Raw genomic sequence first — 27,294 nt, 5'->3', positions numbered from 1 at the left:
TTCTAGTAAATGAAAGTGAGTAGAAGTTCACCAAAGGTCTGTAATTAGAATAGTTTAAAGCGTAATGTAGGAAAAGTATACCAGCCAGTTTTGATTAGCCTACAGTATTTAGTTACAATACAGCATTGTTCATTACCAGATATGTAGAGAAGTTCTGAAAGTGTCTTGAATGAAACTCATTCATGTTTCCACAAATAAAACCCCTGCCAGACTTCGTCTTAACCTTTAAGTTTCTCCCCATCTGTTGACTGCTCTTACCCATTACTTCAATTTGCAGGAAGGTAAGCGCTCTCAAGAAATCTGTCCTCGGTGATATCCTAAGTGCTCCCTGGAAATGCCATTGTCTGCCTTTTGATCTTTACTCAAAATTGGAAACAATCCAAACCTGATTTTTTTCTCAGAGCTTTGGAACTTGTGGACAGAAAGTGACACACCTTCCACACAAACTTCCTCAAACACTACAAACTCAGAATCAGTGGTTTGAAAAAAAATATGTTTAATGCATTAAGAAAACAGTTTACACACAATAAATATAATTTTACTTTAGAAAGGAATCTGGATAACTACAGTTTATTTGGCTCCTTAAAGACATGAAACCACTAATGACTGCATCTCTCAGCGGCATCTCCTGCCCATGCACCAGGCTGTAAGGAGAGACCACCATGCTCTCACCTCCTTGATCAAAGCTGACAAGGCCAGTGGCTGAAAGCCCCACAACCACGCGCTCACCCGTGAGGTCCCACTGCTCCAGAGTGGAGTCCTGGTGGGGTCACACGTTAGCACTCAGATCATTAATAGAGCTCATCTGGCCCCTCACCTGGGAATAATTTGTCCAGAGAAAACCTATTCAAATATAAGGCCCCAAACACGGCTCCCAGCATAACCAGGACAAGTACTCAGTTCCACCACATTAGGGCGACAGCATGTAGAGAAGTCAGATCTCATTAATAAGGTTCATCCATCAAATAATTAGATTTTCATTTGCATTCATGAGTCTGCCCTGAGAGCACAAGCCACGGTGAGCAAGATCACCACAGGATGATCACAACATAATGAGTAAGTGCTGGACTGATAGCTGGCATCGGTTTAATAGAGGGGATTTGAGTGAAGCCTGCCATAATATCAAAATGTGCAGCAGCTGGCTAGGTGCCACCTCAATGCATTAAACAAAGTGCACTTGTGGGCTTACTGAGTAGGTTAACAAGGCACAGCAGAATCAACAGTCCCCTGAGAAAACAAGGGCTTGTTCATATAAGAGCTGCTCCAAAACATCGTAAACCTCTCAACTGAGAGAATAGTAGCTGATGGGTGGACTTTAGCTCAGTAGAGTTTAATACACAAAATATGATATACATTATACTTCTGTGAGAAAAATAGTTTTACCTATGACGTAACATACATTGGAAAATGCTTCAGATGTCAGAATGTTATTGGCTCAAGGAATCATTAAATCTTTAATATTATATAAACACGCTGTCCATATAGTGTAGGGTTAGAATGGGAAAGGTTCACCTACCCAACTCTGCCTGCTTGAAACTTTTGCCTTCTATCCCCCCACTCTGTTCCAGTTAAACTGCAGAATTACTGTATTTGGTGCAATTTGATGGACTGCTGAACTGTGAATATGCTTCAGCCCCAGACAGCTGTCTTGCCCAGAGTGAAATGTGATGGATGGGTAGGAGAGCATGGGGGACATGTGGAAATGACCAGGCATGAAAGGAAAGAAAAATTCTCTGTGCCTTTGTTTCATCAACCCCTGACCACACAAGAGCAGACCACTAGACAAGCATTTGTTTCATTTCTGTTGGACCTGTCAAACGATCAAGAATGTTGCATATGTTATTTAGAATTTTGTAAATACCTGTATCCTAATTCCAGAAAATCTAGAAAATGTAATATTCCTCTTTCTACATCATGAATCTTATGAAACATCATCAAAGGCTCACTGGGATGTATTTATTACATTTGCCACACCATCCCATGCATCCACAAGCAGCATCAGGTCGCATATGCAAGATGGGTGGTACTATGGTGACAGCAGCTAAAGATTAGGATTGACAAAGTGGATCACCATATCAGCTGGAGTGACAGCAAGGTATAATTTGCCAATAAGTCATCACATTTGACAATGCCTTAGTCAGCAGATGTCCCGTGGGCCATCAATCCAAACCAAAGAAAATTGATCTACTATGACTGAATGTGTTTGTATGTGACTATGTAGAAGAAAGGGGAGATACAGGGAAGCTCATGGGGGGTTGAACTAATTAAAATATAGTACACATGAACATACATGTACTTATTGAATTTGAACTGGCATAAGAATGAACATCTGGGTGAACATCCAACCTGCTGTGGATGATACAATACATTTTTTACAGAGCAGAAATATGCATACACATATAAAACATATACATTTTTTGAGCACCAGGATAATATTCCTCAATATGATTTACTGTATAGTTGTCAGTTGACTGTCTCTCATGCATTTACTTATTGTACATCTAATATTTCACACTTTGTCTATAGTTCCTCTGATGTTTAAATAATTCACTTTGTGTGCTTTGTGGTCCATGAAGAAATCCATTTTTTTTCTTTCTCTCTCTCTATTTTAAATGGGCACCCTGCCATTTTAATTCATCAAGTGTATTATGCGCTGTGGGATGTCTGCCCACCTGGACTCTGGCTGATTTGAAGTTTTTGGCTATTACCTAATTATATGGTGCTCTTACTAAGACTATGGATGAAAGTATGTTTGCTTGACATCTTATCATCAAACTGAGCTGTAGAGGTGTGCTTTTCAGTGACGACTGAGACATTCTTCATGCATTTTTCATACCCAGTGCTAACAGGATAATTTAATGAGATAGGTTGAAGGTGATGATAAACTGCTTTGGCACGTTGACTGTGAATATGCAGATGAAAATGAATGTAGTGCTTATTGAATGACTGGACACACAGTTGTATCTAACCCTTTTTTTAACAAAGTACAGTAAATATTGAACAATAATGTTGGATGTAATCTTTTTTTTTGCTTTTGGGTCCCAGGAAAAATAATCAGGAAGTTGTGTTAGGTTCAATTTATTGTTACCTTGAGACAGAGAAGGCAATATCCCTGAAGATGCTTCTGAAATATATAAGAACACAGCATGGTGATAACATACACATTGACTAAATCACAATATGATTCATTTATGGTGTATGAAGAAGTGAATGAAAAGGACAAATAGAAGCCCAGCTGTTTCTTAAGGTCTAACAGTGTATTGAAGTAGGTTAGATTTGATTACAAATGCACTCTGCAACATTGCGGAGTCAAGCTGTTCGGGCTTAGTGCCACGGATCTGGAATGAATGCTTAAATGAAGCATTGATTTCAGGGGGAATTGCAGTTCTGTTTCACTTTATACCAAGACCAAAGACATTTAGAAACATGATGTAAGTTTCAAAATGTGCACAACTTACTTTTACGTGGTCCGGTGGCTTTGTTTAATTGATTTTCACAACACGACACAAGGAAAAACACAAATTCCTGTTTCCTGCCATGTGCAGGAAAGAAGCATCTCCTCTGTCATACACATAAAACATAATAATATCTCTTATAAAACATGAAATTTAATATCTCTTTCACTTTGTTAAATGATTTGTATGTTAACTCCTGAACCCTGACAATATAATAACCTCTTTGTAACATACAGTGCTGACAAAACAGAAAAAAGTCTCCAGTACAACCAGACAAAGAGGGAACCACAAGTGTATTACAGTACATGCAATATATTTACAGTATGATCTTATTCTGACTCAAAATTATTACATTAATTATTATATTAATAGTTATTACAATTATTATACAACCTCCGTAAAACAAGCTAAATGTCATGAGAATTGTGTATTCTCATGTTGGGATGCGTTTCTGGTCCATATGTTAAATGACCACTAGAACACAATAAATATTAAAAGACTGATTTCAACTAAATAAATTTTTATATCACTTTTATCAAGCTTTTATCAGTTCTTTCTGTAAACTGTTAGGCCAACGTTAGGCTGCCATGGGCTGCCAGGTTGGACTGAAGGCAGCTTCTTTTTCTTCTCACTTTATGGGTACAAAGTTTGTGACAATTTTAAAAAACATTGTGGAAGACTTAAAGCTATATATTGGCTCAGTTGATTGTAAACCTCTGTTACAGCATAATGATGAGTTGCTTTCAGTTTAATGAATGAGCAGCCATTTTTCAATTAATAACAACTTGATTAATACACTTTCCCTCTCTCTTATATGTATTAGACAGAATTTAAAGCCTGAGCTGACTGGAGCATGAGTCAGCAAAGTCAGCAAATGCCTTGAACTTGCAGTGTGAAAGAAATTAAGGCAGGTGATAGAGATAAGAGGAAGGAATGGCCAACAGGGTAAAAACAATAGAAAAATTGATGTAAGGGTGAAAGAGAGCAAGAGAGAAAAAGAAGAAAGTACAGGGAATCAAAAAGTGGACAGTCAGGAAAACAGAGCAGAGGATATGTATGTCCCTTTTCCACTAGCACCCAGTGCCTACATTTCTGAATTACACCTGATCCGAGTGCAGACAGTTTCCTCCTTAGAGAGAGTTACGGCCTATAATCCTCCAAGTTGATAATGAGAGCTCAACCTCAATGATACATCAGCCAGCCAATGGAGAAACTTAACAGCAAAGGCATCATTCTTCATTGCAAAACCCTGACACTTTTATTACCTGGCTTTTCTGAAGATCACTATTTATAGCACAGCAGTACTGGTATAGACACAAAGAGAACAGGAGCCAGGAGAGGCAGCTGAACACTGAGTTTAATACTTATTAATACTACATGCAGCGAAATTCCATTTTTTAACATTTGGATTCTGCTCCATGTGTGCATGAAAGGACATAGAGGCTCCTTGATTATTTAGAAATGCCAGTAAATCAGTCTGTCTGGAAAGAAAACAAATCGAATACATTCATTTTAGCCACTTTGTTCTCCATGATCTTCCTTGTCTCTGTTGTACAATAATGAGGAGCAAAAACCCACTTTGCGGTTTTCCTGGAATCTTCCTCGTCTCAGTGGCTTAAGAAATTAAAAATGCATTGGCAGCATTCACTGTGTCTCAGCAGCTGACGGACAGGATACATGTGATTCTCTTTTTAATGATCTGTTTGTCTGAAAAAGGCAAATAAGAAGCAGGCACGCAAGCAGACCTTGATCGAGTCTTTAAAAGAAACCTAATGAGCCTAATTCTCTGCATCAATATAAAATCTGTTTTTTCAGCAGTCAAGGCAACACAGCAGATTAAGCGTCAATGAAAGTGACAGAAGGCCTCTTCAGAAAACTGGTTAATTCCTAATACAGAGCAGACACACTGGTCTTAGTCAGTTTAAAGTCATAGTTCTGTCTTAACTACATCTAACAAACTCACATAAAGCCTGCATTGTACTGTAAATCAAATACAGTACTAAGACTGTAAGCACCAGATGCAATGTTATAAAATACACTGTTGCGTGTGTGTTCTGCAACAGCGTGGGTTTATTGTAACACATATCACTGTCAATCTTTTGAAACCTTATTATAGACTGTGGTCAATTTTAATTAGACACCCTCTACATCACATGAACTCTGATCAGGATGCTATCAATCTATTTTGAGAATTTGGTTCATTCCCATCAGCATTATTCTGAGCCAAGCCTAAATTGACACTGGGCTTCGTCTTTTTTCCACTTTTGTAATCAACTCAATAGCTAAGTGAAAAGTGTAATGGCCAAAATTAGAGCATGAACCAATCGAATCGGGCTTTTATCGCTTTTTCTCCAAGGCTACTGTTTGACCTTTTCTTCCTCTAATTGGTTTACAGAAAGTCGCTCACAGCTGCTGTGAAGCCTGGTTAGATAAGTAAGGGCTGTTTTAAATGTCTTATTTTATTAGCCTTTGTGTGGATTGAACTTGTAGCAGTCATTCATGCAATGTAGCGCATAAACTAGGAAAAAAGGATTCTTATTTATAAACTGTGAAAAACGGCATAGCTCTTAAAACTGAGCCAAATTGATTGCTCAACTTTACAAAATTGAGTCAGATGACTTCAGGAGAAAATAAAAATGTGGTGAAAACGCAACAGTGTTTTACTTCATTACTTACTAGAGTTTTATTATCAATGCTGCTTGATCAACAAATCAGCAATCTTGTGATTGCTAGGTGGAAAATGACTTTAACTTAAGACAGCTTACAAGAGCTACTTAGTGTCTGAGTAGGGCTGAGTTTTGTTATCAACGGTTTTCATTTTTCACTTGTTACTTCAGTAACTCTATTGTGCGTAGTCATAATTGATTTATTGCGGTAGGAAGTTATTTGTGTTAACTAATCCAACAATTGTCAAGAAAATGTTTCCAGTTCTTGGAAATGTACGGTAAAACCCACAAAGCCTGTGTTCACAATCACACCTCAGTAACAAAATCATAACCTTCTTTATATATATAAAAAGAAAAAAAAACTCACAGTAGCTTTATTCTTTTTTTATTTTTTTTTATTTATTTTTTTTATTTCTCTTTTTATTATTCTTTGTATTCTTTGCTTAAGTTTAATGACCCCCAAACTGTACTGTAGCTACTGTATGTGGAACCTACATTGTTTCTCAATGTTACACTGAACTCATATGTGTATCTCCTGAGAGTCACTGATTTTGTGACTCAGATCATCTTTCTGACCTCACAAAAGAGACTGTGCCTCTAGAAATTAAAGCTGACCTGAATTAGACGTGTTCTCATTTAATACTTTAATTATTTTGTTTTGTGGAGTCTCATATACACTGTATGAAGTCTGAGTTGACTTGCAGAAATGACTCACTTAAAATGCCCATGATGATGTTGGATGCTAGGAATAATGTCAAAATGTATCACACTATGCAACGCATGGCATCAACTGTTTGGTCTCCCGAGCTACTGTTGCTGGCACAAAGCAATGCCCCCTGCCCATGACCCACGATGGCACCAGATGATGAGCTGAGACATGCAGGCTTTCTGAGCCGAGAGAGCCCCCCCGTCTTGTTGCAGCTTCACTGCGGTGACAGTTTGAGTTCTTTGGAACTATGCATTTTGATGGGCCAATTTCACAGAAATGGACTCAGCTCAGTTTTATTGCACTCCAGTGGTCTTGTAAAAAAATGAGTGAATGAAATATTTCTCTGCAAAACATTAAACACCATACTGTAGGATCTCACCAGAGTTCTGCATAACCTCTACACCTGTACACCGAACCCCTTAGCACTGTGAGGTACTGTAGGACTACTGTATCAAACAAATTTTGTAAAAATTCTATTTAAATCCAACATCTAATTCACAATATTTCTATGCAATGGAAATCTGCAAAAAAAAAAAAATTATAAGTTAACATTGTTGTTTACTTCTGCTGTGCATACTAAAGTGGCTGAGGTATGCTGTGCCTAAGCTTCACGCAGCTCCTACAAAGGCTGCACATATTTTCTTGTTCGCTTATAATATACATTTTTTTCTCTCCGGGAATGACAGAGCAACAACTTTAAGTATGAACATAAGAAGAAACTTGGTGGGCTTGACCCTGGGACCTTCTGCTTCCCACACCAATGCTCTACTAAACTCTCTATTAGTCTCTGCATCTCATCAGATATCATCACCTGATCTAGAGGAACAAAATACGATTTTATAACTTTTTAAAGTTTATGATAGAGCCTGGTGTTAAACACATTTCCTCCTGCCTCCATATTGTGTCATCTCTGAGAAGATTCACAATGACACACTAGCACGCCTGCAGTAAAATCTCCCCTTTTTTCCTCTCCTCATCTGTTCCTGCTGACACCAGAGTGAGAAAAATTAACAGATCTCAGAGAGAGGGAGTGAATTCAGAAAAAAGCACTTAAAATGACAGAGCCCATTTCCATTGCTCATTTTCTGAATAAAAAGTAATATGTTTCTCTAATCAGAAATAATGTGCCTGTGGTAGCACGGAGGTGAAATAGTACATGAACTCAGCGTAATGGGAGATGACTGATTAAAGTAATAGTAGCTTGTGGGAGAAGATTAGAGAATCAGATCTACCGTAGCACTCTACATTTTAATACTAGTGCTGTATATAACATAATCTATTAGGGTAAAATTAAAACTCTCAGAATATTGTGGCTGTTGTGTTTCTTGACAAAGACTGAGCTTGAGACAAAGACTCATATTTACTGTAAAAAGTCTTGTAAATTCACTTTAAAGCTCATCTGCTGACCCAGGCTTAAACAATTCCATTTGTCATTATAGGAAAACATATGCACTAGCATACCTAATGGCTATATTGGAATCTTATTAGTGACATTCTAAGCCCTTTCCTGACCTATGATTCAACACAAGGCACCAGCTGGTTCTTGAGTGAACAGAAACAGCTTTTCTCATTAGTGACTATGTGTTTTAAAAATAGTTCCCTCTGAAAAATGTAAATTTGCAGATTGTCAGGGTGATATTACTGAATTAACCTTGCTTGTGTGTAATGATGAGATACAAAAGAAATCAGACGCCACAGAACAAAGTAAACAAGACTGTGTTGGCAGTGAGATTTTATTATAGTCAATTTCTTCTCTAGTCATTATTAGCTCATGAAACTGCAGGATGTACAGTGAAGTCAAGGTGTCTGCTCAACTTTGTTTAAATTGCATTCTTGCCCTGCGATAAGCACATAAATTTAGTGCAGGGACAGGGAGCAGGCCAGAATGGATTTGATTCACTTGGCTTCCTCAAGCTAGCCTTAGAGACAGGTGCACCATGGGAAAGAGAGAGAAAATGGCAAATATGAGGGTCTTAGTGACTAGTGTCATGTATGCTCTTCCAAATATAGCCTTTTGCAAATCAGCTAATAATATAATATTGCTGAAGTTATTCTTCCAGAGTGCAGCTGCATGTCCCCGGTACGTATTTATGAAGATTTTCTTCTGAATCTGCAAATACTTTAAGAGTTGGTTAGGACTAATTAGGAGTTCAAATAAGGCTGATGTCTTACCTTTCACTGTGAAACTGTTTGCATGCAGCCAAGCAGAATATCTGGGTGATTTCCAAAAGGAGATGAAATAAATTGCCAAGACGTACTTACCAAAAACACAGTCTGATTCATGTCTGAAGCACTGTGGCTGTTTCTTTTGTAATTCAGCAGTAACCTGCTATCATTTTAAATGCAAGCTCATAGTAGTGCATAAAAAAGGAAGGTACCAGTGGTTTTCTCTAGACTTTCAGAAACTGTGTATCCAAAATGGCTTGAGTTTCATTACAGACAGCTGTTGTTATGGTAACAGTTCTATCTCTGGCATATCAAACTGCGATGCTTGCATGTACATTGTAAAGCCCGGACCAAAGGCATCTTTTTTGAAGAAGGATGTGTGTGGGGGTGTAGCTCAGCATATTGGAAAAGTTTTCCCTCTTATGGTCTAGAAGTTCCTCTGCGGTGAGGAAGAAGATATTGCTGCCATGCCATTGACCTTTTCCTTCACCTTGCAGTGCCACGTGGAAGGCTCTGTTGGGTATGCTGTGCCATCTCTCTGAGCACAACCAAATGTTGTAACATTATATCGAAGCAAACTAATGAAAAGCATCAACGGCACTTGTGATTCTTGAATTTAATTTAATTATTGCTCTGTGAAGAAAAAAAATAATATTTTGTAGAGTAAATATTAAAACATATCTAGAGATGATATATTTTTTGATTCTGATGGAGGAATCCGCCCCGAATCATTCGAGCACATTAGGAAGCTGAAAAGCCAAGAGAGACTAGCACAAAATGAAAGGAGACAAACAGAGATAAAACAGCTTAAGTTCCAAGCAATACCTGGAGTTGGTTAATTTTGAGTAAGAAAGGGAATTTGGATTTATACAGTATGAATAGTAAAAGGGAAATAAAAAAAGAAGGAAACAATTCAAATGCAGCAAAATGAAAGCAAACATGAGAGAGATACAAAGTGATCAAGAAAGAAAGGAGTGTGTTAAAGGATGTCCAAGAGGTGCACTCTACGTATTTTGGCATCCAAAAACACACAGCATAATGAAAACATTTGAAGCATTTGAACACTGTCTGTCACACATTAACGCAATTCACTTGGCTTCACTTCAGCGAAGTGTAATCCTGTTTCTTCCGCTCAAAATCTTCACAGCGTTGCGGACTGCATTTATGGGATTGCGTGTATAGACGGCCCAGTAGCAGTGACTGCAGAACATGCCTGTCAGTTCCAGAGACTTTCTAAACGTGATGAATATTAGAAGAGATTCTGTGTGCTAAAGGAGTTGTAACAGAAACAAATGGATGGTGAGAAGTGTCCAGGGGTTTGTGAGCACAGGCCTTTTTCTGATTTTGTACCCTTCTTTGAAAAATCTGTCTCAGTGACAGTTAGCTTTTTTCAACAAATGTTTTCATTTTTGTATATAATGAATGCATCCCTTCTTCATGCTAAATTTTGTAACTGTTGTAGCTTTACTATTGAAATTCTAACAGAAAGAAAAGAGCCACAGAAAGGCTAAATACAGTATAAGCATGACGCCAGTACAGAGGGAGGAGTTGCATATCTTAATCACCACTTGGATAAAGGGTATTTCACAAAAAACAAAACACAAATCCTGCGCTCCGTCTATAGATTACTCTGTCACGGAGAGCGCATGCTCTAACAGATAGGTAATGTAAACCAAGGGATTGACAGGGACAGCTAACAGGATGCCACCCAGGTAAAACAACTCACCGGAAGTCAGTCGCCAGTTAACGTGGTCACTCTTTCAAATGGAACACCAGTTTACGTTACTTACCCGTTAGCGTGCGCTTTCAGCAACAGAGTAATCTGTGGATGAAGCGCTTGGTTTACATTACATAACATTAGGCCCCTAACAGGTAGGTAGGTACAGTAACAGCAGGTGCTTCAACCAGATTACTCTGTCGCTAACAAGTGACTAACGTAAACTGGTGTTCCATATGAAACACAACAACTTCCTTGTTCATTAGCCAATCAGAGCGTGGAGCCAAATTAAGGTCACATTATTGTGCATAATTTTAATGCCCAAAATTATAAGTGTAAGCATGGTATAGCCCCACTAAGTCTACAAATACAAATCTGGTTACGCACGCACAGATCGGTTTACGCACGCACAGATCGGTTTATGCACGCACAAATCTAATCTGACCCTAATTTGACTCCATAAAAGGGTGTCAATGCCAGACACTGCATCGTGCCAAGGACTGCCCAGGACATGTTCCAGCTCTGCACAGAGAGCGGAGCCAACCCAGCTTGTGTCCACAGTACACACTGCATGTCTTATTGTTTGAGTATTCTAAAATTCTGATTTCCTTGTCGGTTTGCCTTGTTGTTAAAATGTGACGCATACCAAACTCGCCGTATCCTATACATGTACATGTAATTATTATTTATTTCTCTATATCTCTGGCACCTGTCGTCTTTCTTTGGCGCCTGTTAATCATATGCATCATGTCAGGACACTCAAAGAGTGGAAGAAAATGAAAGTGATGACACCAACGTAACGATCTTCCCCAGACACATACTGTCCAAGTACAGAGTTATTCCAAGTATAATTATTTTAATAGATTTATATTTTAACATGATGCACTCACTCGGCTGCTCATTGCTCATAAAGATTACTTGTATGCCGGAACCCTTCTCAGCAACAATTTAGGTTATCCAATTAAATTATCTAATTGCATGTTTGAGGACTGTGGGAGAAAACCAAAGCACCTGCAGGAGTCCCAGGCAGACACAGGGAGAACATGCAAACGCTGGAATCAAACCCATGTCCTTCGTGCCCTAATTCTCAAAAAGTAATAAATAAAATAGATAATCTTTTCCAAACTGTAAATTGAGTGGTATTTACAGTTTTTCACAGTATTCCCAGTCCTGACCCAATGTTACTTCTTGTGTCACAGTAGATGTATGCATGGTGTGCTATGAGCTGATCACCATACAGGTCATTATGGTGTGTGCCAGCAAAGATACACGCTGTGCAGCTTGAAACTAACAATTACTACTGTACTGAAGTGATGTTGTGCTATTTGTGAACAGGATATCTTACAGTAACATTTGTTTAATACATACTTATATTTTAGTGAGCACAGAACAACTTCTGTATGTTTATGTTGTTGATGACATTGGTATGCTTTAGAAGATGTATAGGAAGTGCAGCACTTTCTCTTTAATGCATGCACAATTCCTAGGAAGATACGCACATCATTAGCTGTTATGTACTTATAGTCGTTATATTTTGATGGTTATGTCATGTTATGTAGTAAAGTTTGTAATTTGAGCTTTCAGGGTCGAATTTAGTTGTTGTGTTTTCATGGCTAAACCTGAGTCAAGTAGGTGAGGCTGGTTAGTAGCACAGCCAAAATAATGTGTGCTCTGTATGTGGGTCACATGGCATGACTGCAGGGGCAGAGATCATTTATGAGACTGAAACCCCAGGAAAATCGTGTTTTCCCCCTTTTCTAGGATTACAGTGTCCTGCTTTGTTCTGTTATTACTGTGGGTTTGTATTGCAGTAATGTTATTTGAAATGCAATATGTTTATATATGTATTTATTTATTCACCACTGTAGATTTACAGTATACAGTGTGTGTAGCCAGGTTAAAAAAGAGGGGAAAAAGGCTTTTGCTTTTTTTTCTTTGCGAGTTTTGAAGTAGTTCTTTGCATAACTCCTTGCGCAGTTTCTGAGCGGTATGTAATTGAGGCGAGAATACAGTAAAAGTACAAGGTGAAACTTGGGCATAACCCTATTGTGGGTAAGAAAGCATTTAATAAGTCCACAGAGTAAGGTTAAAGTAGGTGGGTTTTGAGTGATTGGAGTGGATTTACGGGACATTTGAGTATGTACAGCCATGCTGGGAAACAGTGCCGTAAGTGTCAAATGTAGATTAGTATTCATGATAGTTTGTGAATTAGTTCAATGAGTCAATGATTTACATGTCCAGAGGGGAGATTGAATCTGTCCAAACTGTATTTTACACTGGAAGTGTTCATGGCACCATTTTCAAAGTTAGTTCAAGTTTTTAACAATGTATTTTGTTTTCAAAGAAATGTGCTTTGTACGGAAAACACTTGAATTATGTTGTACTGTGTTATAGCAGCTAATCGGTAGTGTTGATCCTTGTATTGTTGTTATTGTTTTTTTGTTGTTTCTTTACTGTCACTGATTAGTCTATTTTAAATTGTTGGACGGAACGAAGGAGTGTTCATGCTTTTGTTATGAAAAGGCCTTAAATGGAAAGTGACGATAGCACAGAGTCATTTTTTTTGGAATTAATGAATGACTGAGAGACAGCTGTAGTTGTTGTTTTGATCACTGAAAGTTATTGTCTACAAACGTACTTCACTGATTGCAACAGCAACAGCAGCAGTCCGGCTGAGAGGGGGGGCGAAGCCAGATTGACAAAGGTGGAGTCAGCCTGCTAGAGCGAACCATCTGTCGCCACCATTGCTTATCCCCACATACACGTACAGCACTAATATTCCATGGCCAGAGGACCTTCTGTAGATTATTTGGAAGACAGCGAGTTATAAGGATTAAATAACGCTTTATTTTATTGTCTTTCAACATGAGCCATTAGGAACCAAACATTTGTACTCATGGTCCCAGTATTAAAAGAAACAATAATAAAAACATAAAAATTTAAGGTAATTAAGTTTAGAATACTAAATATTTAAAAACATTTTATAATAAAAGGGGACTTTTTGCATTGAATTAAAAGAATGAATAAAAGCCACCCACAGTAAATTATATATTTATAATACTCCTAGATAGCATTAGTTAAGTCTGATCAGCATTTTAAAGACAGCAGCATGTGAGGGACAGGTTTTACAATACGGAATATTGTATATATACAGTAATGATTATATAGTGTAGCACAGTCTGATATTCATGGATGCATGTACGAGCCAGAGTACAGCGGAAACAAGATATTTTGGTGGTGGACGAAGCCGCTAACTTCAAAGCTAGCGACTGCAAGGAGTCGAGTGGGGGAAGAGCCGACAACCGACTGCAAGGAGCCATGTGGAGTATAAGCCAGCAGCTGATAACCAACTGCAAGGAACAGCCAGCCAAAAGCAGGCAGCTGACGGGTGAGAAGAGCTCAGTGCAGGAGACAGCTGTTGGTGAACTGGGCATCGATAGAATCACAACTAAAGATCCCAGTACTGCAATGGCTTAAGAAGCATAAAACAGACAGAACAGTTCAAATGAGCACTAAGTAAGTCACATACTTTACCTTCTAATGGTTTAGCTTGTGTGGTGGAGTTACAGTAGAGTAAAGTTACAGTTTGTCTGGAGCAGTGCTAGCTATGTTCCTAACCTTACTGTAGCTTGTGCATTAGTTTTGAGTGGCTGGCAGCAACTCTAATAATAATTCAATAAATCTACTCATTGGCAATAACAGCCAGCCCTGTATCGTCACAGAGACTCTTGGAAGGGACAACCGTCTTGTTTTTTCAGCCACTAACAGCAGATGGAGACAAGAAGAAGTTGGGCTAAAAGAAGGAATCTGTGGCTTTCCAACAACTGTCTGTGTTGGTCCAAAATAAAAGGCTACTAAACAACTTGGAAACAATGTCTTTATTCAAACACACTGTTAAAATATAACCTTTTGTTAAAAATGTAAGGTAGGTTCAATCACTGCAGCTCGGGAGATTTGTCAGTGCGGCAGTACAGTACATTCTAGGTGTTGTAGAATATCACCATTTTCATCCACATATTACTGCCAATTTCCCTTTTTCTCTGGACATAGGCCATCAATGCTAACCGTTTTTGCACATTTTAGCTAATAAAATGTACAATGTTTTGTACATTTTATTACTTGCTTTTCAACAGTAAAGTATCCCTCTAAGCGTCAAATTTAAATTAAAGTGTTGCTTCTCTTCTGCCAGGTGGAGGTAGGTCAAGTGGTAATGTTATTGGTGATATACTGTATTTATTAAGTGGTAGGAGGAAGAAGATGACCTAACCCCAGTCAGAAACCTGAAATGTCAGCAAAATTCAACAGACCAGAGAAAAACAAGCAATGCTTTCTTTGCTGTTTTGTACCTAGAATTTAATATGGCTCAGTAGAAACATCTGTCTGTGTGTTTATCTACAGTGTCATTGAGTATTTTATTTTCTATTTCAAAGGTTGACCTTTGTGCAAAAACAGTGGATACACAGTAAGATGCATGTCATCCTTAGTACCAAGATCTGTTAAAAAAAGAAACTGCAGATTTTAATGTCAACCCCTACTGGATTCTGTACTTCTTTGTCTCCATTTATAATTAATGCACTTATTGAAATACATATTGATGTGTACTCATCAGCTTACTATTACTATTCTAAGTAATAAGCTTGAACCAAATTGTGTGAATCTTTGGGTTATTTGCATAACCACAGTCCCCTGAGTAGCATGCGTGATTGTCTCGTCAGAAGGTCCTATCACACTCTGCCAGCCAGGATTGACTGGCGCTAAGCATGTTGGAGTCAAGGAGGGAATGATACTCCCCTAAAATAGGGTTATAACAGTGCTCATAAACATAAACATAAACATACATCTCTTTCTTGCAGCTCATGAGCACGGAGGGTGGTTTGGTGACAAACACTAGAGAACCATGGTTATGCAATTAACCCAAATCCTCTCTCAAGGCATTTGTTTCATATTGTTGATTTAATGTCATTGGACCAAGTGTGGCAAGACCTTTAATAAAATGGATCACATAGCACCCCCATAGAGCTATGATAGACCTAATGCAATAGTTACCACTACTGTATGTAGTGAGAGAGCTGTTGTTTTGACACAGGCCTCCTCAGTTTGGTTCTTGCTCAGGAAATGGAACAGCCGCTCACTCCTACAGTTTTATTGTTCTTTTAATGTTAATGCAAAAGGCTTGAACCTGATGCTTATCTGATGAGAAGGCTGGAGAGTAGAAGGACTTGAGAGGCTGGAGAGTAGAAGGACTTGAGAGGCTGGAGAGTAGAAGGACTGAGAACAAACTTCAAACACGAGACACACCCTGAAAAGGCATGAATCTCAAGTAAGAGCTAGTAATGAGATTATCTTCAAAGACACCAACTTCAAATTCACCTGCTCTAGAAATTCCAAGGGGGGAAACTGAGAACATCCAAACAACAGAATGGTTCCATAATAGGACCAGAGAATCTAGAGGCAAGAAGCTTGGGGCACATGTCGCTCATGAAATGATGAAACTGGGGGTGCTGTACTACCATTTATATTGAAGATCAACATGGCAAGATGAAATTGCTGGTAAATATACTTTGATGGTATATATACAAAAAGCTGCTGAAAGGAGTATATGAGGTTGACATGTTTTAAATACCTTGATCTAAAAAGACATCAGATAAGCATCTGTGGATAATGTGAAGGCTAGTTTTAGATTTACTTTCATCAAATACAGTATATCTGAAACTTATTCAAATGTAATTAAAGTGGAAGTGTAACACACTGGAAACTCTTTCCAGCTCCTAAAGGTGTTCCTAGGTAAACCAAGAGACATAGTTTTGGATTTTTCTATGATTATTTCTGACATCTGGCTATTTTTTTGACCTGTGCTAACTGCAAAAAGACAAATTTTATTATCAGGTACAAACTGTTTTTTTATCGCCTGTAGATTTTGAATTACTTTAAGTAGAAAGTTCTCCACCAGTAATTCCTAAGGTGTAGCTTAAGAAACTAGTAAGAAACTATAATTGGAGGCAGTCAGCCACATGAGGAAGTATGACACATTAATTGAAAACTAAATAAATAAATGTTTGCTTTAAATTTCCCTCAAAGTCCATATAACAAGTTTACTATAAGCTGAACCAATAGTCAAAATCGCTTTGGCAGTTTGATTTGGTCTTTGAGGACAAGGGATGCCTATTTATGTTAATTATGTGTTTTCAGCACAGTTGATTAATTGCTGAGCCAACAGGGCTAATTCAAGTGCAATTTAACTGACATTTTGATTCAGTAATTACAACTCAGCTGAAGATTCAGAAGTGAAAAAGTACTAGAAATAAACATTCAGTCCAACTTTTATTTTCGAAAGAAGTGATGCTGTTTTGTCATTCACATTTTCCAACAAACAAAGCCCATACTAGCAAACATGTAAAAAAACTTAGCACTTTAAATAAAGGTTTGTACAAATGGCATTTAATTTTAATTAAACATCAAAAACAAGAACTGTTGCTTGTTTTGGTGGTTTAAGTTTTGTTCAATGCTAAATATAAAAAACATTGTCACATGGGAATGAGATGACTCGTGTTTTTGGTTGTGGTTAAGGCAAATGGTAAAAACTAATTACCTTCTTATTCAATAATGCCCTTTCCCTAACATGCTCTTGCTTGGACTGAAAGATGTTCACAGTCTACGTAAGAAAAAACCCTGGGGCATGTGGCACATCTTCCCACAGGAACCATCTAATGCATGGTTACTACAGGAGGTGAGGGATGCTGGGGCAGAGATTGAGGCCTCCTGCTGTGACTGCTGAAGCATATACAAAGAGTGATGGCCACACCTCTTACAACCCCTATCCAGCCAAGTGATGCAAATCAAGCTGGCCAAGCAGGCTTTTTTAAAAGCAAAAAGCATAAGGCTTTTGTGACAATAAAAATATATTCAACAACAAAATATATGGTTGTTAATGAAAAGCAGCAATCATGTACTGTAGTCAATGAAGTGATCTGATATTATGAAATGTGTCTAAATGCTGAGGCTAATTATTGCATGTGTGACGTAGTCTCTCTTTTGTTCACTTTCTGTAAAGGTGAAAATCACTTGTTGACATAATCTCCTAATTAAGTTTGACAGCGTTTCACCTCAGCTGTGTTTCTCTGCAACACTCAGAGTGGAGCATCACAGCTAACAGTGGATCATTTTATGGAAGGCTTAATCGCCCTGTCTGGAGATTTTGTTGCAATTACTTAAACAGTGGTTATTTGAATTTGCCACCTGGTGATTACGTCCACAAGAGAGCGGCGACTAACAGTGTGAACAGAACTGTTGGATTACTGTAGGCTTTTCTACAGAGTTGAGGGTGGTAAACTACTCCATCCGGAGGAAAAAGAAAAAACAGTGGCACGTATGGAATTGATTATAAACTGCTAATTATGTGAAGAGCCACTTCCCAATTTATTTTACTAATGTATTAGTCCCAGGCTCACATGGTGTTTTCTTACAGTTACTGCTGTTGGGTAAAATTGAATTTAGCAATTAGTTATTTATTATAACGCTTAAGACATACATATTTTTTTGCATTTTTTGCAGTAACATGAAACAAAGAACTGTATTAATTTCACTTCACTTTGTCCCTGGGTGGTGTGTAATGTGAACAATAATATGAGAATTAAAAAGGATAAGCAAGTATGTTATGCTTGCACATAACCTGACTTTTTAGTTTAAAAGCATCTCCATCAATTACATTAATGTGGAATCAGTCCATGTTTATTCTACGCAGCAAACTTATGAAGGTATAAGGTCACAACTGATCAGATAGACATGAATTTTCAGATGATTACAATTAAAGTAATACGATTAATCAAGATTAATGGAATCCGTAATATGTTTAGTCCATAGATGATGATACAATACTATGTTACTGTATGGCAAAAGTGACTGTATGAGAAAGATCACCATAAAGGCTGAAACTTTTAAGTTGTACGACTGTACAGACAAAACACAGACGTGTTCACAGTGTGAGACAGGGGTAACATACTGTACATGTAACCATAACCATGTTCTCCACACCAAAATCTGGACTCAACTGACTTTCTTTTGATAATATCATCATATCATATCACCAGCTCTTTTAAAATGCTTTGTAACAAATATATCAATATGCTGTATAATACATTAAAATACACTTAATATCAGTGTACAGTAACTGCCTTCTTAACAGATTGTAATTGTTAAATCTCTCTTTACAGGTGATCCTGATCCTGACCAAGCTGTATGACTTCCATATTGGCAGTGTCACTGAGAGCACTCTGTGGAGGTGAGTATATAAGATTTGTATGTACAATGTACAGTACAAGCAATGCATTTAGATGTTTTGATGGTCCTTATAATGACAAATTGTAAATTTAATTTAAAATAATGTCTAAAAAAATGTCACTCCCGTGCTCTGTCCTCACCCTTACTTTCAATCTTGAGAACTGTGTTGTAGTCACATCACAACACAGAGGGGAAAATGGGGGATGGAGAATTTTGTTTGTTGCGGTATTGTTCTGCTGAAAAAACTGATGTACTTAATTTCACACACGCATGCAAACACACACACACACACACACACACACACACACACACACACACACACACACACACACACACACACACACACACACACAAAAGCGTGGTATCACATTCCTCAAGAGCAGGATCTGCCTGTGTAACCCAGAGTGTTTACCACGTGTCCACACTTTCTAATAAGCCAGCTTCTTCTGGCCTGTTTTTACAAAAGTATTTTGAAGTTTGTAGGAATTATAAAGTGGATGTACCTGCTTTAAGATAGGTGACAAGTGTCTGTATAAGATGTACATCAGCTTATAGCTGAAATCAGAGTAAAGTCTACAGAACACATAATAATAATAATAATAATAATAATAATAATAATAATAATAATAATAATAATAATAATAATAATAATAATAACCGTTCCACTTGAGCACACCATTACTGGTTCACACGCCAGCCGCTCTGTAACACTTGAAGCAAAAACTGTTTTTTATTGTACGTGTTGTTTTTCTGCCTTTGAGATTTTACAGTTGACAGTCTTTTAAAGCACAAAACACAAGTTTGCTTTCTCTGACTGCCTTGAACTGGTATTTTACAATGATAAGCTCTGCCACAGTGACTGCAAGCCATTTCTGACATTTAGACAGCTGCTGTGTACTTTGCACCCTGAGGCAAAAACAGAGCAATGTTTTTTTTGGTGTGTATTTGAATAAGTACAAAGTAAATGCAGTCCCTTGATATCATGGAGTAGGAGACCATAGCTGCTCCGGCTTCAGACACAGACACTATGGATGATGACATGGTCTTTTGAAATTATTTAAATGCTTTTTAAAAATACTTTCTGTGTTTCGGAGTCGGTATGTAAGACAAGCGTTAGAAAATAAAATCTGTTCATGCAGTACTTGCGTTTGCAATCACTTTGTTCAGTTTGACGATCCTTTTAATCCCCATTGCAAAACACTCGAAGACATTGCATTCACCACCGATGGCACAGAAAGGACATTCCATAGCCTACGTTCCATTTTTGAACCGTTAATTCACGGAAGGGTCACAGAACTGCTGGAATCAATGTTAAAATGAACCTGACTGTGTTCCTGAAGTGTGGTAGAACTACTGTAGTGCTGACTTGTCATGACTGTTCCTCAATACAAAAGTTAAAAGAATATATTGACAGAGGCCATATTGTAAAAAAGAGCTACCTTTTGAGTAGTAAGATTCAGGAAAGGTTAAAATATGTGGAAAGCTACAGAAATGGCCCGCAAACGTTTTACATTTATGGGTTGATAGTACAAGGAATTTTCTTCTCATGGTCCATACAGTATAACACGAGCTGCAGTATACAGCAAGTGCAGTGCGGTTACAGCAGTGTCATGGCTTGGACTTGTACACTACGGCTGCTTCTGAAATAGGCTAATGGAGAACTAATTTTGTAATAAAACATAAAAGACGGAGCGTTGTCATTCAGCAGGACACTTGTTAGTAACTTTAGCCTGCAAACAGTTTTTTTTTACATTGGCCAAGTCAATATAACCATGTTAAACAACCCAAAGCGGAAGGAATAAAAGTAGCAAACCACTCAAACAAAACAGTGTGCTGTGTGGGGAAGACATCCTAAATGGCAGGCTTAACACTGCTTTTTGCAAAGGTCAAGGCAGTCACAACACCTCAAAGTATCATCAAGTCAGTTCTGTCAATTTTAATGAACGCTCTGACCTTAAACAATGAAAGATGATCAGTCAGTCTATGCATAATTTTCAAAGGAGCCTTCACATGTGCGTGGCAGAGTGGAAAGAAATGAAGGCGAGGTATTCATTGTTGATAATAAATCAACTCAACAAACAATTCTTCAAAGTTGTTTAGCTTCTCTCATCTGGCCTCTGGAGTATTGTCCCCAGTGGATGAAAATTTATCAAATTTGACAAGTCCTGTTTTCATTTGCAGGTATTCAGACGTGAGCAAATTATCGCCAGCAACAAAGTCAGGTTGCATTTGCCGTCTTCCACTCGCATTATAAATCCTACATTTCTTTTTTTTTGTACTTTTTTGCAAAACAAGCTGATGTAGCGTTTTTACTCAGTTTGTTACTGAATTACTGAACTGAAAAGTTTTGAAATTAGGTGATGTTAAATATGACCCATGTCCAGTAATGCAACAAGTCCTGTTTTACTAGTGTCGTACATTTTAGTTAAATATGTAATGATAATGGCAATGGCAATAAGAAAGCATATTTATGTATGTATGTGCTGCTGTCCACAGAGCAGTGATACAGGCTTAAAAAGCAAAGCTATAGCTTGTGGAGAAGACATGCTTGCTGTTCAGTTTGTACTGGATTTAAAAGTCTGAACCTGCTAAAATAATCACGATTTGTGCACATTGAAGTCATGGGTTGTAACTCCGTCAAACCATTGACTTCAGTGTGCACGATGAGGAAGGAAATTGATCCATGCAGGACTCGGGAACAAAGCAAGCAGTTTATGACATATTCAAACGCTCTTAGATGCTCTGTTATTGCCGTGAGATGAGTCCAACGTGTAAGCAGTGTTGCAGGCACCTTTCTGCTTGGATTAGGTTTCATTTTCAGTCAGTGGGTGAAATGGTTTTGGCAGCTTCAGATTGTTTCGACTGCTTTTTTGGGAGCATTTGGACAGTTTCTCTCAATGAGCAGCCAAACTGTAGTTAAATTAACTGGCTTTTCATCTCCTCACATTAGTATCATGGAGATTGACGGGTAGCAGCCACTACATGAACTTTAAGTGTATTATTCAGCACCTGGCCTACAGGCCTTGCTTAATCTAGTACTGTACATAGTGTCACAGTCTAGACACTTATCACATCCAGCAATTATTTTTAACCTATTGCAATATTGTGCAATGCAATTTGAAGTGCTTTAGCCTTGGGCAGATGTTTTCAAACATAGCGCTGTTGTAGGGTTCTGCTACATTTCACCTGCTCACGGTCTCTGCTCTGCATGCAGGCCAGATGCCTCTCAGTTTAACAGTTGTTATCTGTAACGCTGCTGTAGAAGATAGTTCAATCAATATCTGTAAAAATAAACAACTCTCTGTCAGTGATAACACATCACCAATAAACATAAAGAAACAGTCTTACTTTCTGAAAACATTGTTTAAGAACTTTGCTGTAGTTTGAGTCAGTTTCTCCTGCATGTATTTGATTAGGGGATAAAAATTACCCCAATTGATCATGTGAGTTCTATTTATTTTTATTTAATTGATCTCACTCATGCCTACTAATTAATGCTGATCTGATTAAAAAACATTTTTTCTTCTTTGTTGTCTATTAACATTCTGATCATGATTATGTTTTTTTTTTAAAGTGAATTCATTTTGACAGCTTAGCTAGTTTAATGTAATTATTACAGTTTTAACACTGACTAGGGATTGACTGGGATGAGTAAACTATTTGGTTCTGGGTGACTGGGACTGAAGGGTTAAAAGTCTCATAGTAAATAGTCTTTAAAATCAATAGTATTTTGTACCTTATTGTATATTGAGACAAATGATTGCTGACAAATTAAGTATATAGATTGAATAGTGCCAATTTTGCAAGACTTATTTATTCATATTGTATTGCGTTCCATTGTTCGATAAACAAACTGTGAAACTGTGAGAAAAAATCTTGAACTGCATCATTTGTCTGAGAACCATAACTGTTCGTAGGGATTCCTTTGCTTAAATGCAAGAGGACCATCAGGAAAAAGGGAGAATGTTGAGAGGTATCTCTTTATTATCACTCCCTGGATACAGTGGTCTTCTCTCCTGTTGTGCCAGAATGGGGTTACCTGGGGGTTAGAAATGACATCCTCTCAAATTGCATCATTTTGCTGAGCATGCTCACAGGCTATGTGATATTTCACAGGTCAGTACCCATAATAAAGGCCAGACTCTCTAACAGAGACCCACCTGATGTCTCTGACCTTTTGCAATTGGACTTGGTATTTTCCTCAAAACCTTGCCAGCCTGATCTAACCAGAGCTTATCAAAAACAATTCTCTAAAAGTGCTCATGAGAGAGTTAGAAATAGCTACTGTAGGATAGCCTAAAATATAAGTTAAAAGTGAAAAGCAAGAAGGATAATAGTACACTCAAAAAATATCCTTGCTCCTAATAGTAAGTATTAAATGAAACATGAAAAGTAGGATTACAAATGTATATGTTTTTTTTAATAAACATAACCAGTAATAAACTTTTAACTGTATAATTTAAAATTCTGTTTATATGTTTTCACTGTTCATAAACCAACCTTATTATCAACCGTGCAGTATTTATTTATCATTTTATTTACTGTATATATCATGTTTCCAATACTGTCACATCAGGTAGCAACAGCCCTCTTGCGGCTCAATGGGTATAGCATTCACCTGGGAAGAAGGAGGTTGTTGGTTCAAACCTGGCTGAGCTAATCCTTGAGTAGGACGTTGAAATATGTATGTGCTCACCTCCAGTGAAGTACCAGGTCATATGCAGAAACAACTAGGGAGGTATGACTTATCTTATATTATGTAATTATTTCACATAAACATAAGGTTTATGCGTAAAATTGCATTGACTTAATGTTATTATTTATTTAATGGCATAACCCTAACCTGACTAAAAGACTTTACATGTCACTTCTTACCTAGTATTTACAGTATGTGATAAAATTACATGAAAAATGTACATGTATTTCAATTTCATAAAATCCGGGTTTTAGGCATGATTATTGTTTGGTGTGCAGTAACACCTTCATGTGGTGGGTACAGCTCTACAAAATCCTAGAGGGAAATTGTGAGAATAAACAACAGTATTTGTTTATCTTATTATATATATATATTTTTTCAACTTCCATCCTAAACACATCTTCCACATATATTCTCGTGGCAAAATGTATTTCGAACTGGCAGGCTGTTGAATTGAATTGTCAAATTAAAAAGCATGGCCTAAAACATGGTGTTTCCCTGCAATGGCACTGGCTGAAGATTTATGTTTACAGTATATTGTACCAGGGGCGTCTCAAAACTGTAGTAACCACCATTACATCAGAAAATAATTTTTGTGTTAATTGGCAATATGCGCCACAGAAGGTGGATTTTGTTCTCTGTATTTCATTTTCAGTCTTTATTTTTTGTGAAACAAGCTTTAATGTGTTTAATGTAAAGAATTCAGCAATCTGAGAAGTCAACTGATACACTGAACTGAATGAGTGTCAGGAACTCGGATATGACGGACCCACATGCACAGCTCGGAGACAGACAGATGGATGACAATCAGAGCTTTAATGACTTACTCTTGGTCGGTTAAACATGTGAAGATCGGTACACAGGGGAGCAATCAGCAGAGGTACAGGTGCAGTAAGCAGCAGGCTACGCTAGGGTTTTACAAAATCACAGGTCGGGAACACATCAGCCAGGCTCGGCTTAGGTACAAGGCAAGAAGATTCCACAAAGGCTCGGTAACTTACAGTACAGGACAATCAAGGCTTTCTAGACAGCGCTGGTGTGTCGGTGCAAAATACCTGTAAACCTGGTTCTCGGCTGCTTGTTTTTGATTAAAGTTGTAACTGGTCACCCAAACCTAGAGTCACAGAGGACGCTTACTTCTTATAGCAGCTGTCAAGAGACAGAGTGGGGATGGTCATTCAGACTGGTTAATTTGCGCTGTTGCAATTGAGTCTCGTCCAATCAGTTTGAACTAAAATAGCAGCTGGTGATAGTTTGAGTGTCAGCCTTCTTACTCCTATCATAGTTTAGAGCTTGTGGGGGACCGTTGTCATGGCTCGTTGTCACTGGTAAGTTGTAGAATTAAACGTACTGTAGGATACAGTTTATTTTCTTAGTTAAAACAACAGTTAGTTAGTTAAGACCCCAACACAGTAAAAGGGGCTTTAGACGAAGAGAAGTGTTAATACTGTATGAAATTCAACAATAGAGCAATTCACAAACATCTAAAGCAGCACTGGTTTGTTTAAATTTAAAGTCTTGTCAGTGATCAGGATTTTGCTGGGATAAAGGGTAAATCTCACATCCACATACCATTATATTTTCTTGTTTCATTCTAAACCTATACAATTATTTTTTAAAGGTAAAAACCTTTCAAATGTGGACAGAAGTGCATTGGCCTTAGAGCACTGACTCCTGGGCTTATCTGAAACGACAATAACTATTTCCACAGAGGACGGCATCCTGACAGGACCTGCCCCAGTATGCCACTGGGCTGTGGTTGCTGGTGCTGCAACTAGCAGCGCAGGCGCTACAGTAGGTGCATGTTGTGTTTTGGCACACGCCAGCTGCCTGCTGATAGCAGAAGGTCCAGACATGCAGTCAGCACGGAGGTCAGAGGCTCAGATTTGATGGGATTACTGTATGGCCGAGCTGCTGCCAGCACTGACAGAACCATGCCAGAGCTGCTGAATGTGTGCAGCACAGGGAGAAAGTTTGGTAACGATGGGAGGAAAGTTTATTATTCGTTTTCCCTCCTTGCTTTCTTACCTCGGTAAAACTTCACTTTCACATGTCTGACTTATAAATTCCACATGATTGGCTCTGGAGCTGCTTATCAGAAAGAAGAAAGATAGCAGATAAAGGCGCCGCAGAGTCGTGAGGGATAGCTCCCACTCACTTTCCCAAAGAACACCCCTCCCTTTCCCCCGTCTCCTTTGGAAGCAGCAACAAAATGTGTATTTACCCCTGTGCAGCGGCAACAGGATGCATGCTGGCAAATGAGCAAGCAATTGAACAAAAGCCTTTTAGACTGTGCTCAGACTTCTTACGCTCCTGTCTGGCTTTTATCACTCCTACTTTACCAAGCCTCCACCACAGAAACAGCTGGTGTTCTTGCATTTACGTGTTGTTCATCCTCAGCGAGTGACTTCTGTGCTGACAGAAAAGGGGGGAGTGATTTAAAATTGGATCCTGCATATAGACACAGCGCACGGGAATCGTCGGCGGATACAAATGAGAAGTTTGTTTGCAAACCTTCATCCATTGCGACACGGCTGAAAAAAAGAATTCCTGAGAGGGAAAGAGAAGTATTTTGCTTTTGCTGTTTGCCTCAGCACTTAAAGCTGATTTTGAAAGGAGGACTTTTATTTACTACCTCAGTAAGTTCACAGCGAACTCATCATTAAGCTACCAAAATGTCATGGGATGAGTAGATTCAAGGAAGTGAAGTGTAAAAGCACACCTGACCTCTGTGTCTGTGCTCTGCAACGCTAACAGTTTCCCTGTAGGTGCAGCCTGAAATAGAATAGTAAAAAAGCTCCAGCTCCAGGGAAATGTGAACTTACTTACTTGGTTACATTTGCACGAAAATAACTGAATATTATTTCAAATAATTTGCTTCGTCAATCTTTAACGTTAACATTAATACTTAGGATTTGTACAGTAGTTCTCAGACGTCATGGTCGTTTTTCAGATACAAACACACATTTTTTCATTACACCATTCATGGGTGGGTAAATTGGGATTTGAGGGACTTAATAATGAACATAATTTTACAAATTATAGAACATAAACATTTTTGCAATTTGTGAGGACTTTATGCAGAGAAATAAATTATATTTTTCTGCATAGAAAATAGGAATCTGAGTGTTCCTTTATTCTTAAATATTAATTTAATACTAGTTTTTGGTGAACTACCATTAAAAATGGTATTTAAGTATTTAAGATTCAGAAGCTGTACTAATGGCAGAGCATCTTTAAATGCATCTTTGAATCTTCGTCACTTTCTGTAAGCATTGAAAAGTGAGATTTATTTTCTGTAAGGACGTTTGGTCAAGTGGAGCAACACCAGTGTGATGCACAACATTCAAGCAAAGCTCTTCATCTTATCGACAAAATGCCAGTAGACTGATCTCTGATTAATGTATATTTACATCCTGGCTTATCAGAGCATGTGAGTGGGGCAAGCAGGGATCAGGAGCGTGCAGATTTGGAATGAATCACTGCTCCCATTGTTTTTCCTCACAGCTCCCAACAAGAGCATAAGCCATGCCCAGGCACTTCCAGAATACATCGCGATTTATATCCTTTTTTGTGAGTAGGTGTGATTTGAATGGACCGGGATACAC

The 27,294-nt window shown here is 38.1% G+C and overlaps 1 protein-coding gene across 2 annotated transcripts in view; it reads left to right on the top strand.

Moving 5' to 3' along the window:
* sorcs3a (sortilin related VPS10 domain containing receptor 3a) overlaps window positions 1–27,294 on the top strand; it is a 227,147-nt gene that overhangs the window by 56,160 nt on the left and 143,693 nt on the right. For both annotated transcript variants that reach the window (XM_055507845.1, XM_029163616.3), the window contains exon 2: window positions 18,924–18,991. In XM_055507845.1, coding sequence (XP_055363820.1) covers window positions 18,924–18,991 — 68 coding nt within the window. The remainder of the gene's footprint in view (window positions 1–18,923; window positions 18,992–27,294) is intronic.

The sequence above is a fragment of the Betta splendens genome, chromosome 1 (genome assembly GCF_900634795.4).
Source record: "Betta splendens chromosome 1, fBetSpl5.4, whole genome shotgun sequence".
NCBI lineage: Eukaryota > Metazoa > Chordata > Actinopteri > Anabantiformes > Osphronemidae > Betta > Betta splendens.
The sequence above is the reverse complement of the archived record's forward strand: the minus strand, read 5'-3'. Positions and strand labels throughout refer to the sequence as shown.